A 21,855-nucleotide genomic window follows, 5' to 3' on the forward strand; every position below is an offset into this window, starting at 1 on the left:
GGTTAGATCCTAAGTGCAAGGGGGTGCAGACCCTCCATATTGAGTCTTTCCAGCTTGTGAATAGTTCTTGAATGGCTTGCAGTGTCCTTCCTCAAGGACCTGACACTGGCAGCCTGGACCATTGTCCCCTGCATAAGTCCATACACTCCTTGGAGCCCTCTTTAGCTCCACTGGGTGTGGCTTCTCACCAGATTTATTTAGGGAGGAGTTCTAAGCAGTTATGCAAGAGTTTATGGGCCATATTTCAACTTTTATTTCTGACTCTGAATATGAAGTGTGTAAGCCTACTTTAGTGTCTTCCCCTCCAGAAGACATGTCCACAGTTGTAGCAGCCTCTGAGTCTTTTGCTGCAGAGACTCTATCCAGTGAAGAATATCACACATTCTTGTTGTGTGATTTTTCCCCTGAGGAGCTGCAGACAGCTGCCATAGCTGGGTGAGGAAAAGCAACGAAGCCGCTCCAGGTGAACACAATTGTTCTCTCCAACCTTTAGGTGCGAGTCCAGCCCGCAATGTTGATGAGGAGCCACTGACACCTGTGAGTGCGGTCAACCTTTTCCTGTGTCAGTAGCTGCCATAGATCCCATGCTTAACCACTCGCGGACCACCCACCATACATTTACTGTGGCAGGGTGGCCACTCTACACCAGATCGCGTATCTAGTACCTGATCTGACACTTCCGGGTCTGGTGCGCGCCTGCGCGCTGCTGGCGACCTGCTTCCGCCATGATCACACACAGCGGGAGCCCAGCGGCGGGTACTGCGGACTCTGTGTCCACTGGCACTCGCCGATTACACAGGATATCGGCAGAACGACAATCTGCCTATGTAAACAAGGCAGATTGTCCTTCTGTCAGAAGGAAATGTATTGATCCTGTGTTTCTGCAAAGCAGGAACACAGATCTTTGCCTTCCCCTAGTCAAAGCACCTTCCCCACAGTGAGTAAGCACAACCTAAGCACACAGTTAACCCTTTGATTGCCCCTGATGTTAACCCCTTCCATGCCACTGTCATTAGTACAGTGACAGTGCATATATTTTAGCACTGATCACTGTATTATTGTCAGTGGTCCCCAAAAAGTGTCATTTAGGTGTCCGATTTGCCTGCCGCAATATCGCAGTCCCGCTATAAGTCACTGATCGCCGTCATTACTAGTATAAAAATAAAACAAAATATCCCATAGTTTGTAGATTATATAAGTTTTGCGCAAACCAATCAATATGCGCTTATTGGGATTTTTTTTACCAAAAATATGTAGCACATATTGGTCTAAATTGATGAAGAAATTTGATTTTTTTTACATTTTTTAATGGATATGTTTTATAGCAGAAAGTAAAAAAACATTTTTTTGTTTTCAAAATTGTTGGTATTTTTTTGTTTATAGCGCAAAAAATAAAAACCGCAGAGGTGATCAAATACCACCAAAAGAAAGCTCTATTTGTGGGAAAAAAAGGATACAAATTGTATTTAGGTACAGTGTTGCATAACCGTGCAATTGTCAGTTAATTGTCAGCAATGCAGTGCTGTATCGCAAAAAATGGCCTGGTCATGGGGTAAATCTTCCGGAGGTCAAGTTGTTAAAATGTTTTGTACCCCAACATTTCATTTTCTTGATATGTATATGTTGTACCATGTACTTGTGTTCAAAAGTATCCTGTTCCCTTTGCATCACTTCCTTTGTCTAAAATACCTGGTGATCCTGCCAGTCCCCCTACTTTCCTGATTTAATGCTAGACAGAAAAGCATATCCATACCAACATGTCCTTCAATGGTCAGCCCCCTTGTACAGCCATTCACTGTGAAGATCAGTGTACTGCACTTTCTCTGGCTCCTGATGACACCCCCTGCCTCCCTCAGCTCTCTAATCCCCTTATGAAGTTAAGAAAAGAGATTTTTTTTTTAAACCTAAACACAAATGTTAGGAATGGTAGTGCAGACTGCAGCTTCTACTAGTGCTGTTACCAGTCTAGGATACCCAAGTGGCCCAGAGACATTAAAAAAAAATTTTGGTACGAAGAATAAGAAACACCTGATAAATGATTTACACTTCCAAAACATTTTACACATCAATACCTATTTGACAAGGGCTATAAAAAGTGGGCTATTAGGGATGAACCGAACACCCCCCTGTTCAGTTTGCACCAGAACTTGCTAACAGGCAAAAAATTTGTTAGAACACGCGAACACAGTTAAAGTCTATGGGACACGAACATGAATAATCAAAAGTGCTAATTTTAAAGGTTTATATGCAAGTTATTGTCATAAAAAGTGTTTGGGGACCCGGGTCCTGCCCCAGGGACATGGATCAATGCAAAAAAAAGTTTTAAAAACAACCATTTTTTCAGGAGCAGTGATTTTATTAATGCTTAAAGTGAAACAATAAAAGTGTAATATTCCTTTAAATTTCGTACCTGGGGGGTGTCTATAGTATGCCTGTAAAGGGGTGCATGTTTCCCGTGTTTAGAACAGTCTGACAGCAAAATGACATTTCAAAGGAAAAAAGTCATTTAAAACTACTTGCGGCTATTAATGAATTGCCGGTCCGACAATACACATAAAAGTTCATTGATAAAAACAGCATGGGAATTCCCCACAGGGGAACCCCGAACCAAAATTAAAAAAAATGATGTGGGGGTCCCCCTAAATTCCATACCAGGCCCTTCAGGTCTGGTATGGATATTAAGGGGAACCCCGGCCAAAATTTAAATAAAAAATGGTGTGGGGTCCCCCTCAAAATCTATACCAGACCCTTCAGGTCTGGTATGGATTTTAAGGGAAGCCCCGTGCCAAAATTTTTAAAAAATGGCGTGGGGTCCCCCCAAAAATCTATACCAGACCCTTATCCGAGCACGCAACCTGGCAGGCCGTAGGAAAAGAGGGGGGGACGAGAGCGCGCCCCCCTCCTGAACCGTACCAGGCCACATGCCCTCAACATTGGGTAGCCCCCCAAAACACCTTGTTCCCATGTTGATGGGGACAAGGGCCTCATCCCCACAACCCTTGCCCGGTGGTTGTGGGGGTCTGCGGGCGGGGGGCTTATCGGAATCTGGAAGCCCCCTTTAACAAGGGGACTCCCAGATCCCAGCCCTCCCCCCTGTGTGAAATGGTAAGGGGGTACAAAAGTATCCCTACCATTTCACAAAAAAACTGTCAATAATGTTAAAAAAGACAAGAGACAGTTTTTGACAATTCCTTTATTTAAATGCTTCTTCTTTCTTCTATCTTCTATCTTCTTCCTTCTATCTTCTATCTTCTATCTTCCTTCGGTCTCTTCCTCCATCTTCTTCTTCTGGTTCTTCTGGTTCTTCTGGTTTACAAAAAACTGTCAAAAATGTTAAAAATGACAAGAGACAGTTTTTGACAATTCCTTTATTTAAATGCTTCTTCTTTCTACTATCTTCTATCTTCTTTCTTCTATCTTCTATCTTCTATCTTCTATCTTCCTTCGGTTTCTTCCTCCATCTTCTTCTTCTTCTGGTTCTTCTGGTTCTTCCTCCAGTGTTCTCATCCGGCGTCTTCCTCCGCAGCATCTTCTTCCCTTCTTCTTCTTGGGCCGCTCTGCATACATGATGGCATGATGGGAGGCTCCTGCTGTGTGATGCTTCTCCTCTTCTGACGGTTCTTAAATAATGGGGAATGGGGTCACCCGGTGACCCCGCCCCCCACCCCACCCGGTCACCCGTTACGTAACCTCGCCCCCTTCTGACATCACGGGGAATGCCACAGGGAAGTCCCCGTCAAGTCCCCGTGCATCAGAGGGGGGAACCGTCAGAAGAGGAGAAGCGTCACACAGCAGGAGTCTCCCATCATGCCATCATGTATGCGGAGCCGCCCGAGGAGAAGAAGGGAAGAAGACGCCGCGGAGGAAGATGCCAGATGAGAACACCAGAGGAAGAACCAGAAGAAGAAGAAGATGGAGGAAGAATCCGAAGGAAGATAGAAGATAGAAGAAAGAAGATAGAAGATAGTAGAAAGAAGAAGCATTTAAATAAAGGAATTGTCAAAAACTGTCTCTTGTCATTTTTAACATTTTTGACAGTTTTTTGTGAAATGGTAGTAGTACTTTCAGGGCCGGGATCTGGGGGTCCCCTTGTTAAAGGGGGCTTCCAGATTCCGATAAGCCCCCACCCTCAGACCCCCACAACCACCGGGCAAGGGTTGTGGGGATGAGGCCCTTGTCCCCATCAACATGGGGACAAGGTGTTTTACCCCAAAGCACCCTCCCAATGTTGAGGGCATGTGGCCTGGTACGATTCAGGAGGGGGGGCGCTCTATTGTCCCCCCCTCTTTTCCTGTGGCCTGCCAGATTGTGTGCTCGGATAAGGGTCTGGTATGGATTTTTGGGGGGACCCCACGCCATTTTTTTAAACAATTTTGGCCGGGGTTCTCCTTAATATCCATACCAGATCTGAAGGGCCTGGTATGGAATTTAGGGGGACCCCCACGTCATTTTTTTTTTTTACATTTTGGTTCGGGGTTCCCCTGTGGGGAATTCCCATGCCGTTTTTATCAATGAACTTTTATGTGTATTGTCGGACCGGCAATTCATTAATAGCCGCAAGTAGTTTTAAATGACTTTTTTTCCTTTGAAATGTCATTTTTCTGTCAGACTGTTCTAAACACGGGAAACATGCGCCCCTTTACAGGCATACTATAGACACCCCCCAGGTACGAAATTTAAAGGAATATTACACTTTTATTGTTTCACTTTAAGCATTATTAAAATCACTGCTCCCGAAAAAACTGCCGTTTTTTAAACTTTTTTTGCATTGATCCATGTCCCCTGGGGCAGGACCCAGGTCCCTGAACCCATTTTATGACAATACCATGCATATAAGCCTTTAAAATGAGCACTTTTGATTTCTCCCATAGACTTTTAAACGGCGTTCCGCGGCTTTTGAATTTGCCGCGAACACCCCAAAATGTTCGGCGAATTGGTGAACAGCCGATGTTCGAGTCGAACATGAGTTCGACTCGAACTCGAAGCTCATCCCTATGGGCTATTCCCACTTCTGATCAAATACTGTTCCACCTTATTACAGTGATGGTCATTCCAGTTGAGGATGCACTGGTGTTAAAGGGTTCTCATTGGCAAACTCTTTTCAAATACTTATTTTCTCTAGCAGGCCCTTCATTGCAACCTGCAATGACTGTGATGCTAGTCTGTCAAAACTTAGGGGAATGATTTCCAGGAGCTACAAGCCAGAGTTCTGCCCCCTGCCCCTCCATATTTTAAAAGCTGTTAAATGCTAGAAAGTCTACCTTCCATTGCACATGGAGCATATTCTGACCTTTTTACAATCAGTCCTGGATCATCATTTGGCCCTGAGTACCGTCAAGGGTCAAATCTCCCCCTTGTGATTTTATTGTATAGGACACCAATTTCCCATTCATTGGTTATGGATTTTGTACAGGGTGTTACTTATGTAGCTTCTCCTGTGCAACCACCTGTGTATATATTTTAATTGGGTTCTGTCAGCACTTCAAAGCCTGCCTTTTAAACCTATCAGGAATATTCCCTTTCCATTTTTACTCATAAGGTTGCTTCCTTTTTGCCATCACCTCTGCAAGGTGTGTGTCTGAGGCTAGACAGCTTTACCTAGTAAAGAACCATTTCTGAACTTACAGATAAGGTAGCCTTAAGACCCCGAAGTTTTCTTACTTTATAAGGGAGTTTCAGCCTTTTCCCTCAATCATTGCTTTTTCATCTCTCCATCCAGTTTAAGTTAATCAGAAAGAATTTTCTCTTCTTTTTGAGATGTTGTACGTCCTCTGAAGGTTTACCTTGCAGCCACTTCTTCTATTGGAAAGACTGACTCTCAATTTATATTCTCTGATGGTACCCATAAAGGGGAAACAGCTTCTTGTTCCACTGTTTTTGGTGGCTCAGAGGTATAATTATTCAAGATTTTGGCTCCCACAGATTAGGTTCCACCCTGTTCTGCTAAGGTTTACTCCACTAGATTTGTGAGTGCATCTTGGGCTTTTCAGCTGTTTGCCAACAACAACTGTTTCCCAGATGTGCAAGGGTGTAACCTAGTCTTTTGTTAACAAGTTCATCAGGCAGATGTTCAGGTCTCATCTGATGCAAATGATATGGTATGAACACTGTACATTTAGGGATCAGTAAGTGAATATTTAGGTATTAGCAAGGGTCAAAGCAAAGAGTAGAGGGGTCCAGGAAGAGGTTGGTTGTCAACTGAAAAGGAAATACAGCAGGGCCAAGGCAATTTGGTTCAGCAACAGTAAAGGCAACAGGTGAGTATAATATTACTTTTCTATTGTTTCAACTGTAGCTGGCAAGAAGACACAGCACCAGCCACGTACAGGGCTTTTGCTTAAAAACTCTTTTAGTCAGAAGACACATAATTTCAGTGAATTATGGAAGTCCTCACAGGGATACTGTGCACAATTGAAAGCCTGGCAGGGATACTGCAAATACCATTGAACGTACTCTCAGGAGTTCTGTGAGTACCATTGAAAGTACTGGCAGGGATTTTGGAATTCCTGGTGGTCATGGAGGTACTGTAACAGTTAGCTTCATTCATAAAGTCTTTCAGGCAGCTCTTACAACTACAGGCAGACCCCAATTTCATTGTTTTGTAATGTGGGCATGTTACTGCTTCATTGCTTTTGCACATCCCTCACAGTTTAAGTGCTTTTGGACCTCCCATGTGCATATCCACCTGACAACTGGGCACTTAACCCCCCCGCCCAGACCAATCTTCAGCTTTCAGGGCTCTCACACTTTGAATGACAATTACTCAGTCATGTAATACTGTACCCAAATGATTTTATTGTCTTTTTTTACACAAATAGAGCTTTCTTTTGGTGGTATTTGATCACCTCTGGGTTTTTTATTTTTTGCGCTATAAATGAAAAAAACCCAAAAATTTTGAAAAAAAAACGCATTTTTCTTAGTTTCTGTGATAAAATTTTGCAAATTATTAATTTTTCTTCATAAATTTTGGCCACAATTTATACTGCTACATATCTTTGGTAAAAATAACCCAAATTAGTGGATATTATTTGGTCTTTGTGAAAGTTATAGAGTCTACAAGCTGTGGTGCAAATCATAAAAAATGATCACACCTGATGTACTGATGGCCTATCTCATTTCTTGCAACCTGAACAGGTCAGGAAAGTACAAATACCTCCCCATGACCCCTTTTTTTAAAGTAGACATTCCAAGATATTTAGTAAGATGCATGGTGAGCTTTTTAAAGTTGTCATTTTTTCCCACAATTCTTTGCAAAATGAAGATTTTTTTTCCCCACAAAATTGTCATTGTAATAGGTTATTTCTCTCACATGGCATGTGTATGCCACAAATGACACCCCAAAATACATTCTGCTACTCCTCTTGAGTATTACCACATGTGTGGGACTTTTTCACAGCCTAGCCACATAGAGAGGCCGAACATGCAGGGAGCACCATCAGGTGTTCTAGGAGCATAAATTACACATCTAACTTGTTGACTACCTATTACACTTTTGAAGGCCCTGGAGCACCAGGACAATGACACGTGACACTGATGTGGCACTGATGACAGATGGCACTGATACATGGCACTGATGACACTGATGTGGCACTGATGACAGATGGAACTAATACATGGCACTGATGACAGATGGCACTAATACGTGGCACTGATGACACCTGACACTGATGACAAATGGCACTAATATGTGGCACTGATGACACGTGGCACTGATGACAGATGGCACTGATGACATATGACTCTAATACTTGGCACTGAAGACACGTAACACTGATGACAGATGGCACTGATACGTGGCACTGATGACACATGACACTGATGACAGATGGCACTGATACGTGGCACTGATGACACGTGACACTGATAACAGATGGCATGTGACACTGACAGGTGGCACTGATGACAGATGGCACTAATATGTGGCACTGATGACAGGTGGCACTTACACGTGGCACTGGGGACAGATGGCACTGACAGGTGGCACTGGGGACAGATGGCAGTGGGGACAGATGGCAGTGGGGACAGATGGCAGTGGGGACAGATGGCACTGACAGATATCAGTGGGGACAGATGGCAGTGGGGACAGATGGCAGTGACAGATGGTAGTGGGGATAGATGGCATTTGGGACAGATGGCACTGACAGATGGCAGGGGGGACAGGTGGCAGTGGGGACAGATGGCAGTGACAGATGGCAGTGGGGACAGATGACAGTGGGGACAGATGGCACTGACAGGTACTGTGTTCACTTTTTTCCATTTTTTTCTGACACTCTCACGCTGTAGTCGTTAGCACTCCCTCCTCACACGCTGTCTCTGTGTGAGGAGGGAGAGCCGGCGATGAGAGATGATCTCATATGTTTACATATGAGATTATCTCTCATTGGAAGCTCCAATCGCACTGTAAGCGGCCGCTGTGATTGGCCATTTACAGCAATCTGTGACTGGCTGTGTCCAAGGGACATGGCCAGCACAGAATTTCCCCGATGCGTGCGCGCGGGAGTGCGCATCACGGAAGTAAACAGGAGGAAGTCCAGGGATGCCCTCCCAGCAATTGGCGTCTGCGCTGTAGCGTCTTTCGGCTATAGCAGGGGCGCGAAGTGGATATGAATCCTGTGTTACTTAATGAATGAGAAAGAACATAGCATTTTTCATTAAATACATTTCTTGGAGTACATTAAGGTACAAAGGTCACAACCCTTTATGTTTTGTGATCCTATTTCTAATACTGCTTTTCTACAAGCTGAGACATGCTGGGACTGGTAGCTGTTTTTTTGTTACCGGTGTCCAAATCCTCCTGTAGGCTCCAGTGTAACCCAATTGTCTTGAATCCTGTGTCCTTTAGTGAACTTCAAGAAATGGATTTTATGAAATACAAAATCTTATTCTTCGTTACACATAACAGGATAAGCGGAGTAAGTACCTCTTTTCTAAGCTAATTGAAAAATTGTAAATCTTTACATCTCCTTGAAACAACCCTATCATTTGGAAAATCATATCAAAACTTGGATGTCAAGCTCATTCACATGGCAACACCATTAATTCTATCTCAAGATAGAATTGTGCAAGGAATTGAAAATACTTCAGATAACATGAATTCAATAGCTTATAGGAAAAACTATTATTACAGTCTGGAGTCAAATCAAGATCTGTACCTTTTAAAAACATTTAACAGTATGCAAGGCAAGGATTGTAGTAGTAGAGGTAATTAACATTGCTTGTCATTAACAAATAATTAGACTGTCATTTAATATTCATAAACCTAATTATCACTTCTTTAGGATCTTTAATGTCAAATCTGAGTTTTAGATGGCAGTCAATAAACAATGATATGTTGCCTACCATAAAATGAATAAAGGAAATTAGAGTTATGGTGGTTTAAATAATGTTTTATAAATAAATGTGGTGCTACAAAAAAAGTAAAAAAGTAAAAAATTTATGCTAAAGGTATAATTAGAAAATATTTTAATTAATCTCTGATTATTTTAATTTTATATAGCCTCTTTACAAGACTGATTAAGACTTTAGCTTAGCTATCTGTAAATTTATAATCCAAATTCCTGTATGTCTTACTATTTATTATATTCTAACAGCCTTCTCAAATTACTCTTCTGTTGATTGTATGACCATAACTGCACCTTTTTCTAGCTGGTAGATTATTAACTGGAGATTTTAATGTAATTTCTATTAGAAATATTTTCTTTCCTCTGAGATTAATAAATTCCTCCACTTGGTTGCATTTAACCAAAAGCATTTGTAGTAATCTGAATCTCCACTTTTCCTTGTCAAAAGAAGTTTATTGAGTATACAATGTTATAAAGATACATAAAGATACATAAAGTAAGTTTACAAGGATCTATAAAGTAAGCTCATTGTTCTACAGTAGGGTTTATATAGGTAAATATCATGAAATTTCAAATATTAAACATTGGGTTCACGTAAACCTAAATTAAAGATATATATCATTTCCTTAGTTACTTTTGTAGGTATTTAAATGATTTGTACCTACTATACATATTGTTTACAAGTAGAGTGTATATAGGTCAAATAAATTCTGATAATGAGCTTTAATCATAAGGTGGAGAAAAGGAAAGATAAAGAAGAAAAAGGGTTGAAAGGTAGAGGTATGGTCCACAAGGTTGTCCCGCTCGTCAGTTTATTATTCTTTTTAGTTCTCTTTGAAGCCTTAGAATGGGTGTCTCTGTAAGTCATTTAATCTGTTACCATGGCAACAGGACAGAGTCATTGAAATTTGACAGGAACTGTTGTTTTATCCAAGGATGCCAGAGTTTTTCAAATTTTGGAATTTGATTTTGATCGATGGCTACCATCTTAGCATGGGACATTGTATTATTCATTCTGTGAATTGTTTCTGCTAGTACCAATGTAGGAGATTTCCATGCCTTGGCCACTGTTTGTTTTGCAGCCGTTATTAGTTGGATCATAAGTTTGAATTGAGAGAGTGTTAACCATTCCGGTTTTAGATTAAGTAAAGTTAAATATGGATCTGGTTGTATTATTTTTTTAAATATTTTAGATGCAATCACGAAGACTTCCTTCCAGAAGGTTTGGATTACTGGGCACGTCCACCATATGTGTAAATATGTGCCTATTTCTGGGCATCCTCGAAAACAAAGAGCTGAGGTATTAGGTGAATATTTTGCCACTCTAGCGGGTACAAGGTACCAGCAAGTTAGAACTTTATAATTTGTCTCCAGTGCCAAGATGTTGGGTGAAGATGACTTAGATGTGAGCCATATATTAGACCAGTCCGTGTCTTCTAAAGTTCGTCCCAGGTCCTCCTCCCACCTCTGAACGTAAGAGGGTCTATTAAGATTTGCTACTCCATATAATTGATTATAAAGTGATGAAATTGTACCTTTAGCAAATGGATCTTTTGTACAGATTGATTCAAAAATGGATAATTGGGATAATGGTGTATCCCCCTTTAGGAATGGTGTATAGAAATTTTTGATTTGGAGATATCTAAATATCTCAGAGTTTGGTAGATCATATTTTTCTCTAAGCGATGGGAATGAAAGGAATGATTTAGATGCTATGAAGTCATTTAGTGTCTGAATGCCTGATGTTGTCCAAGCTTTAAAAGAATTTGGGTAGATCCATGCCGGATAAAAGGCCGGATTTCTGATAAAAGAAAGGAGAGGATTGTGTGGAGATTGTAACTGATATTTGATTTTTAGTTTATCCCAGAGAGATAAGAAGTGTTTAGTTATGGGATTATGAATTTTAAAGCGGTCTTTAGGATCAAGCCATAATAAATTTGATATTAATAGAGGGTCATTTTCTGAAGCCTCTATAAATACCCATAATGGGATTTCCTGTTTTGCATGGTATTTGGACAGACTGGCCAAATGTGCTGCTCTGTAGTAGTTAGTAAAATTAGGGTATCCCAGGCCTCCTTTATTTTTGGGAAGATGTAGTGTGTGTATAGGTATACGTGGTTTAGAAGATCCCCATATAAAAGAAGTTGCTCTTTTTTGTACTATTCTCAAAAAATAGGAAGGAATTGGAATAGGGAGGACTCTGAATAGATAAAGCAATTTGGGTAGAATAGTCATTTTGATTGCATTAATCTTCCCTATCCAGGATAAAGGAAGTTGCGACCATTGTTTTATTAGATTTGTGATCTGTCTTAATAAAGGAGGATAATTGGTTGAGAATAAGTCAGAATGAGATGCTGTTAAATGAATTCCAAGATATGGGATTGATTTTTCTGCCCATGTGAATGGGAGTGCAGCCCTAGCCGGGATCAATTCCATGTTTGTGAGTGAAATATTAAGCACTAGGCATTTCTTAGGATTAATCATAAGGCCGGATAGGGCTGCAAATCCATCAAGAGCTGGTATTAAGTTAGGACCAGAGACCTGTGGTGATGATAGAAAAAGTAATATATCGTCTGCAAATATACATAATTTGTGTGTAATACCTCCTACTTCAATGCCAGTTATAGTTTGGTTTGTTCTGATGTATTGGGCCATGGGTTCGAGTATAAGGGCAAATAATAAGGGAGATAATGGGCAACCCTGTCGGGTACCTCTTTCGATATTAAAGGCTTCAGATTTGTATCCAGCATATTTTATATAGGCTTTGGGTTTATTATATAATGCTTTGATCCATGTTAAAAAGTGGGGTCCAAAACCCCACTTTTGTAATGAATATTGCATATATTGCCAGGATACTGTGTCAAATGCCCTCTTAATATCGAGAGATAGAAAACATAAAGGGATTTTCCGTTTTTTAGCAATATGTGCCAATAACACTGCCCTGCGTATATTATCGCCTGCCTGTCTATTTGGCATGAAGCCTACTTGATCTCTATGTATTAATTTTCCTATAATGCTATTGAGGCATTTTGCTATTATTTTTGCTAATAATTTAATATCGAGGTTTAACAGAGAGATAGGCCGATAATTCACACAGGAAGTATCATCAGAAAGGGGTTTTGGGATCATACAAACAATTGCCATTAGTGTTTCTTGCCGAAAAGAATGTCCATCTAGAAGTTTGTTAAAAGTTTCAGTGAGAATGGGAGAGAGTATTTCTGAGAATGTTTTATAGTATAAAGCCGAGTAGCCGTCTGGGCCTGGTCTTTTGTTAAGTTTTAGGTCTTTTATGGCGTTAGCAACTTCATCTATAGTTATAGGCTCATCCAAACTGCTTTTTTGATTCTGAGATAACTCAGGTAAGGTTATTTTTGAGAAGAAGGATTCAGCTTCTGTAGGATTAAATTCATTGTTTGTCTTGTATAAAGTTGCGAGATGTGAGTGAAATTTATGGACTATTTTAACTGGATTACAAGTGTAAACATTTTTTGATAATTTCAAACGTATTGGTTTGAAAGATTTGTTAGTTGAATTTAATGCCCGAGCCAAATATGTACCTGGTTTGTTTGTATTCATGTAGAAATTGTGTTTGGAGCGTTTGAGGGATTTATCAACTGACTCAGTGAGAAATAGATCGTATTCCAATCTAGATTTTTCCAGATGAGATTTTGTACTCTGAGATGGATTATCTTGAAATGATATGTAGGCTGCATTAAAATTGAGCTCTAGTTTTTTTGCTAGATTTTTGCGTTCCCGTTTAAATAGTGCCATTTGTCTTTGTATTGTACCACGCAAGACAGGCTTATGAGCTTCCCACAGTGTTATTGGGGAGATGTCTGTTGTATTATTAATTGATATGTATTCCTTTAAAGCTTGTTCAATGGCCATCTGATGTAGTGGGTGTTTGAGCATTATGTCCGGTAAGTACCACGTTGGGTCATGCGCTTTTGGTATGGCTGAGGCTATAGTAGTGTATACTGCATTATGGTCAGACCACGGAATCGGAATTATATCTGATGCAATAATTTCTGGTATCATTCCTATTGTTAGAAAAATATGATCTATTCTGGTGAAGGTTTGATGAGGGTGCGAGAAATAAGTGAATTTCTTTTTCATTGGGTTACTTTCTCTCCATGAATCTACCAGATTGTATTTGGAAAGAAGTTGAGAAAAAGGTAATCTAGAGGTTATTTTGGATGGTGTAAAAGGTGATTTATCTAGAAATGGGAGGAGGACCTGGTTCGAATCCCCACACATTATCACTGTTCCTATTTTGTGTGTATTAATCACTTGTAATATATGTGAGAGGAATGGTGTAGGTTGTTTGTTAGGAGCGTAGTAGGAAATCACCGTGATTGCTGTATCCATTATATAACCCATGAGTATCAGGTATCTACCTTCTGGGTCTTTAATTTCTGATGATAAGGTGAATGGTGTGGATCGGTGAAATGCAATTAGAGTTCCCCTTTGCTTGGTACAGGCAGAAGCCGTGTAAATTTGTTGATAAAAAGGAGAAATATATTTTGGAGTAGAATCTTTGGTGAAGTGTGTTTCTTGGAGGCATACTATGTGAGCCTTCTTGTTATGGAAAGTACGGAAGGCTTTGGTCCTTTTTTGAGGGACATTTATTCCCTGAACATTCAGGGAAAGTATATTCAGTGGTGCCATGGCAATAGATCAAATAGTTTTGACTTACTTTTTGTTATGCAGAGCTGACTGCGCAGATCAACCTGTGTGGACTGAAGAGATGAATAGATAGAAAAGAAACCAGTGAATTCTGGAGTAAAGAGTAAACAAAAAACATATGAGATTAGATGATACATTGTATAAATTATTTTTTGCAAGTAATCACAATTTACCCGTGAAAGAGAATAAATATCTCTCTCAGGGGAATAAGTGCCTTCGTCACACTCCCACATAATATGGTTGGGAGAATGAGGAGGGCTAATGGGGGTACACGGATCTTCCGCTTACAGGAGAGAAGTGCTATGTCAAAAGACATCAAAATGATGTTTCATTAATTGGAGTGCAGAATATAGTTTTTGTTGAAATTATTTATTCCAGGGTGGTTGTATATGGTTAGTCTTGCCCTAGGCTAAATAATTCAGTTAGAAAGGTACTGTTAATAACTTTGGTATTGATGAAGATAGTTTGAATTATTTTGGGATTTTAACCCTTTTAGAGTAAACAATTACATATTTTATTCATATGTAACTGTTTAGATATGTTAACTCATAAAATTGAGGTTGTATTGCTTCAGATTAGAATAAACAAAAACATAATTCTAGGAACTAGTTAGGTAATAATATATTTGTTTTAAGAAAAGAAAGAAAAAGCTTCCATTACTTCTGGATTATTGAACATATTTGTCCTAAAAAGTAATAAATCTATTGTTATTACCTGATAATATATAACTGAACAAGAATTTCCTTATTTCACTTATATATTCTAAGGCTATATGAATCAGAAGTAATAAGAAATATAACTGGAATGTAACATGATCCCACACAGTGTGTGACTATCAGAATGCAGTTACATTCAGTTATAAATATAGGTTTTTTATAGAGAACCATCTCTTAGTATAATAAATGAAGAGATATCAGGAATTAGGATGTCAGTCCATTGAATCTTCTTGGTCCATGGATGATGTGGCATAACGGCCTCTTTTGTGAGAATGATGATTCCCATTTTGTTCTGAAATTTTCTGGGTGCTGCCTGAAGGTGAAGATGACGCTATTCTTCTGCGTGTGGGAGTGTTGCTGCTTGCGGGTTCTGTCAGATTTAATTTTAAAAGGGTTTGTTGTAGTTCATCTGCTGATCTGCTTCTGTAAATTGTACCTTGGTAGTTAAATCTGACTGAAAAGGGGAAGCCCCATTGATACATAATGTTGTGGCGTTGCAGTTCCATTAGTTGGGGTTTCATGGATCGTTTTTTAGTAATAGTAAGTTGGGATAGGTCAGCAAAAATTTGATAATTGTGTCCTTGAAAATTAAGTTCCTTTTTTTCTCTTGCAGCAATTAGTATTTGTTCTTTCGTTCTGTAATAATGAAATTTTGTGATTATATCACGTGGGGGTCCATCTTTCTTTTTGGCTGTGAGGGCTCTGTGTACTCTGTCCAGTTCTAAACGTTCCATAGGGATATTTGGCTTTAGTTCTTGTAATAGAGCAGTAATAGTAGATTGCAGGTCTGTCACAGTTTCAGGTATTCCCCTTATGCGCAAGTTTGAACGTCTGGCTCTATTTTCGTAATCTTCAAGCTTAGTTTGAAGTATTAAATTCTCTTTTTTTAATTGTTCCAATTCTGTTATATTTTCTTGGGTTGTAATTTCAATTTCATCCATTTTTATTTCTAAGGCTGCGGTGCGGTTTCCCAGCTCTCTTATTTCTTTGGTTAGGCTTTTTGTTATTTGGTCCGAGGTTTGTTTTAAAGCCTTATGAAGCATCTTTTCAAATTGTAATAATATTACTGGGGATACTGAGGAGGCTTGTGGAGAAGTTTGTGAGAGGATTTGTTCTGTATCTGACTCAAATGGAGAGTCTTGCTGTGACATTTTCTGTCTGTGAGAGCGCCCTGATGCTGTATCTTGTGAGGTGACTGGAGCTGCTTAGCTGCAGTGAGTGCCTGTGAGCTCTTTGTGAGGTGATTTTTATTTCTGCCACGGTTTCCTCCCAGTACCATATTTCCTGCCCAAACTTTCACAGTTTGTTCCCTGGGGCAAAAAGGTTCAAATGGATACCTTTTGAGCCTGCAGGCTCCGCTTTGTCCTTCTCTTCTCTCCTCAGCGGTGTGGAGCTCTAACAATGCATGTCTGCTCTGCTAGGCTCCGCCTCCTGCCCTCTGAATCTCCACTTTTCAGTAGTTAGAATATATTACTACAGCCTTAACCTTCAGAGATTTCTTGTTGCTTGCTTCCGTGTAAGTTAAAGACTCAATTAATCTTTCTGCAAAAAATAATAAATGCACTTATTTTTTGCAGGAAAAAAAGTGTATTTAATATTTCTTGTACAGGAGCCTGAAGAACCGTGAACAATAGATCGTGGGCGCAATGTTGGGTCCTGCAGACAGTCCCCTGGCTTTCTGCCCGTATCTCTATACAAGCTTTATGTTTGCTCATCAGCATGCAGTCCATCGAGAACTACAAGCTGTCTGCTGTGGTGGATGCAGGGACTTGTAGTTTTCTCATTCACAAACTACTGTGAATGAATGATACGGATGTGTATGCGGAACCATTTTCAAATATGGCAGAGGTTTCAGGGAGAAGAATCCCTGCTCGCTGTCATGGGGGAGTGGGGTGCAGGGAAAGCTGCTGAAGCATGTTACACTTTGCACCCTAAATACAGATGTAATGTGTTACATGCTCCGAAGTAGAAATGTGCAATTTGTTTCGTTCCAAATTCGCTTTTTAACTAATTTCGACAAATTCATTAATTATCCGAATTAACGAAAACCTGTTTAACAAATTTTTCTGAATATTCGTAAATTTGAATATTCGAACATTGATTAATGGGCTTAATGGATAAAAATCAAACTGTCTATGCCCATGTCTATGTCATTCCAGCTTTCTGCTAAGCTGTTGTATTCTTACTTGACTTCCCCTTTGTCAGAATACACTGATTAACGATGCCGGCTATAGACTGGGGTGCCGATTGAGAGGAAAAATTCCAACAAGTTGGTTGTACAGAAGTCAATTGATAAAATGCATATATATGGATCGAAATTCACCCATTTCAGCAAGGATCCATGTATGGCCAGCTTTAGTATATAATACTATCTTATCTACTTCCTAAATACAGTGCTGATAAAAGATGCCATCCTTTAGCAGTCAAGGGGTTGTAGGAATTATCATGTCTGAGATCAGCCAGGACCCAGGTGAGCCACCATGGGCTGATTTTCAGATGCCTTTCTACTCTAAAAGGGAACTTATACAACCAAATGCCAGCATACACAGCTCTCTCTAACAGGTAAGGCTTCATTCTTTATAAAAACATAGCTTCAGATTCTTACAAATGCTTACTATTTACTGTCTCTTCTTGCCTTTTGCTCTTACTAATTTTGAATTTTGAATTTAAACCTTGAAATAGTCAGTATACGATTTAGGAAACCACTTTTCAGTTAAATTGTGCTTTTATAATTTTTAGATTGTTTTTGCATGCTACTAGGACTTCAGCATGGTCCATAGTAAGTGTTAAATGCATATCAATATACACCTATGAAAAGGGAAAAAACAAGCACCTTACAAGAACTCTCAAATACTATCCTACATCGATGGGGTTGTTAGCCAACTTGCGACATGAGAGTCGCATGCGGATTGTATAGAAGAGTTGCTAAATATTTCTTGATTTCTTGAGAGGCAAATATTGCCTTTGCTTAAACGAAGAAAACAAAAGACAGAAGGAGAAGGTGCTTGATATATTATCTGGTTAAATGGCACATCTAACAGCTTTTAATGTAATATCTTCACTGTGTTGACATTCTGTGTTTCCATTCAAGCAGTACAGTATAACCTTGGTGCTGGCTGAATACCACAGTTTTTTGCTTCAACTTGAGATGTTTACAAAAATGTACTTGCAATTGTTCAAATATACAGACACCATTGCAATGTAATGTGTGTGTATATATATATAAAATACTGTAAATTATGCATATATATATATATATATATATATATATATATATATATATATATATATATATATATATATATATATATATACAGTTGTGTTAAAAAGTTTACATACCCTGGCAGAATTTATGACTTCTTGGCCATTTTTTTTAGAGAATAAGAATGATAACACAAAAACTATCTTTCACTCATGGTTAGTGTTTGGCTGAAGCCATTTATTATCAATCAACTGTGTTTACTCTTTCGAAATCATAATCACAGAAACTACCCAAATACCCTGATCAAAAGTTTACATAGCCCAGTTCTTAATACCGTGCATTGCCCCCTTTAACATCAATGACAGCTTGAAGTCTTTTGGAGTATTTGTGGATGAGGCTCTTTATCTTCTCAGATGATAAAGCTGTCCATTCCTCTTGGCAAAAAGCCTCCAGTTCCTGTAAATTCTTGGGCTGTCTTGCATGAACTCCACTTTTGAGATCTCCCCAGAGTGGCTCAATGATATTGAGGTCAGGAGACTGAGATTGTCACTCCAGAACCTTCACTTTATTCTGCTGTAGCCAATGACAGGTCGACTTGGCCTTGTGTTTTGGATCATTTTTATGTTGGAATGTCCAAGTATGTCCCATGCGCAGCTTCCTGGCTGATGAATGCAAATGTTGCTACAGTATTTTTTGATAACATACCGCATTCATCTTGCCATCAATTTTGACCAAATTTCCTGTGTCTTTGTTGCTCACACATCCCCAAAACATCAGCGATCCACCTCCATGATTCACAGTAGGAATGGTGTCCCTTTCATCATAGGCCTTATTGACTCCTCTCCAAATGTAGCGTTTTTAGTTGTGGCCAAAAAGCTCAATTTTGGTCTCATCACTCCAAATGACTTTGTGCCAGAAGGTTTGAGGCTTGTCTTTGTGGCATTTGTGTAGTAATGGCTTTCTTCTGGCGACTCGACCATGCAGCCCATCTTTCTTCAAGTGCCTCCATATTGTGCATCTTGAAACAGCCACACATGTTTTCAGAGAGTCCTGTATTTCACCTGAAATTATTTGTGGGTTTTTCTTTGCATCCCAAACAATTTTCCTGGCAGTTGTGGCTGAAATTTTAGTTGGTCTACCTGACCATGGTTTGGTTTTAACAGAACCCCTCATTTTCCACTTCTTGATTAGAGTTTGAACACTACTGATTGGCATTCCCAATTCCTTGGATAGCTTTTTATATTCCTTTCCTGTTTTATACCGTTTGACTACCTTTTCCCACACATCATTTGACAATTCTTTTGCTTTCCCCATGACTTCAGAATCTAGAAACGTCAGTGCAGCACTGGATGAAAGATGCAAGGGTCTGTCAGGAATCCAGAAACGCATTGACCTTTTATACACACACACTAATTACAAGCAAACAGATCACAGGTGAGGATGGTTACCTTTAATAGCCATTCAAACTCCTTTGTGTCAGCTTGTGTGTATGTTATCAGGCCAAAATCACCAGGGTATGTAAATTTTTGATAAGGGTCATTTGGGTAGTTTCTGTTCTCATTATAATGTAAAAATAGTAAACACAGTTGATTGATAATACATGGCTTCAGCCAAACACTAACCATAAGTGAAAGAAAAGTTTGTGTTTTCATTCATATTCTCTGAAAAATGGCCAAGAAATCATAAATTCGGCCAGGGTATGTAAACGTATGAGCACAACTGTATGTATGTATGTATATATATATATATATATATATATATATATATATATATATATCTCAGGTGTGAATGGGGAGCAGGTGTGTTAAATTTGGTGTTAACACTCTTACTCTCTCATACTAGTCATTGGAAGTTCAACATGGCAACTCATGGCAAAGAACTCTCTGACAATCTGCAAAAAAGAATTGTTGCTCTACATAAAGATGGCCTAGACTATAAGAAGATTGCCAAGACCCTGAAACTGAGCTGAGGCACGGTGGCCAAGATCATACAGTGGTTTAACAGGAGAGGTTCCACTCAGAACAGGCCTCCCCATGGTCAACCAAAGAAGTTATGTACAAGTGCCCAGCATCATATCCAGAGGTTGTCTTTGGGAAATAGATATATGAGTGCTGCCAGCATTGCTGCAGAGGTTGAAGGGGTGGGGGGTCTGCCTGTCAGTGCTCAGACCATACGCAGCACACTGCATCAAATTGGTCTGCATGGCTGTTGTCCCAGAAGGAAGCCTCTTCTAAAGATGATGCACAAGAAAGCCCACAAACAGTTTGATGAAGACAAGCAGACTAAGGAAATGGATTACTGGAACCATGTCCCATGGTCTGATGGGACCTAGATAAACTTATTTTGGTTCAGATGGTGTCAAGTGTGTGTGGCGGCAACCAGGTGAGGAGTACAAAGACAAGTGTGTCTTGCCTGCAGTCAAGCATGGTGGTGGGAGTGTCATGGTCTGGGCCTACATGAGTGCTGCTGGCACTGGGGACCTACAGTTCATTGAGGGAACCATGAATGCCAACATGTTCTGTGACATACTGAAGCAGAGCATGATCCTCTCCCTCTGAGACTGGGCTGCAGGGCAGTATTCCAACATGATAACAACCCAAAATATGCCCCGAAGATGACCACTGCCTTGCTAAAGAAGCTGAGGGTAAAGGTGATGGACTGGCCAAGCATGTCTCCAGACCTAAACCCTATTGAGCATCTGTGGGGCATGCTTAAACTGAAGGTGGAGGAGAGCAAGGTCTCTAACATCCACCAGCTCTGTGGAGGAGGAGTGGAAGGACTCCAGTGGCAACCTGTGAAGCTCTGTTGAACACCATGCCCAAGAGGGTTAAGGCAGTGCTGGAAAATAATGGTGGCCACACAAAATATTGACACTTTGGGCCAAATTTTGACATTTTCATTTAGGGGTGTACTCACTTTTGTTGCCAGCTGTTTAGACATTAATAGCTGCATTTTGAGTTATTTTCAGGGGACAGCAAATTTACACTGTTATACAAGCCGTACACTCACTACTTTACATTGTGGCAAAGTGTAATTTCTTCAGTGCTGTTGAATAAAAAGATATAATAAAATATTTACAAAAATGTGAGGGGTGTACTCACTTAGGTGAGATACTATATATATATATATATATATATATATATATATATATATATATATATATATATATATATTTTTTTTTTTAACTCTCTAAAGTATTCCTGCCTAATGTTGGATGATAGCAGAATAATTGAATGTTAGCAATGTAACTGTAGAATTAAGCAGCACACATGCGTGGAAATTATTTATGTCAACTTCATAGTCATGGCTGTGCTTAGAGCTTGAAATTAGCTTCCAGTCATTTTAATAGATTATTATCAAAGACATTAATCAAACAAGTTCATGGTCTGCACCCTCAACCTAATACTATTTCTTTATCACCTAGGTGCAAAGTACATCATGGATGCCTCACCCGCCATATGTTATGCAACCAACGGTAGGTATTAGACAATCGCAGACATTTAATTAATATTCATGTGGGGGCTGGTGATTAATGGTGCTCTGTGTTTATACTTATGGAGATCATTTCCATTAATAAATATTCAAATGGTAACATAAATTGTTATATTACAATCCATAATGTTATGATTAAATGTTATTTTTGTTTCTGGCATCCCTTAAGGTTTTATGCAGGTAGAGTAATTAAGCAATGCTCATTTAGTTTGCTGACTTCAATTTGCATAATGATATAGTTCATAACAATATGTGAAAGCAATGCTCCAGAATGACTTTAGTAATACAGCGATTCGATGGGATATTTTTGTTGGCCAAATTTGTTGTAAAATGATTTAAATCTTTTCAATTAACTTTATTGGGAAATGCACTTTTTTTTTTTATATATATATAATTTACTCAATTTCTAAATATTAAC

At 39.5% G+C, this 21,855-nt stretch overlaps 1 protein-coding gene across 1 annotated transcript in view; it reads left to right on the plus strand.

Annotated features, from left to right (window-relative positions):
• The window catches only part of RBMS3 (RNA binding motif single stranded interacting protein 3), a 1,276,696-nt gene that overhangs the window by 1,165,135 nt on the left and 89,706 nt on the right, over window positions 1-21,855 (plus strand). The window contains exon 10 of the mRNA XM_073630281.1: window positions 21,370-21,420. Within this exon, the coding sequence (XP_073486382.1) occupies window positions 21,370-21,420 (51 nt within the window). The remainder of the gene's footprint in view (window positions 1-21,369; window positions 21,421-21,855) is intronic.

The sequence above is a fragment of the Aquarana catesbeiana genome, linkage group LG05 (assembly GCF_042186555.1).
Source record: "Aquarana catesbeiana isolate 2022-GZ linkage group LG05, ASM4218655v1, whole genome shotgun sequence".
NCBI classification, from domain to species: Eukaryota; Metazoa; Chordata; class Amphibia; order Anura; family Ranidae; genus Aquarana; species Aquarana catesbeiana.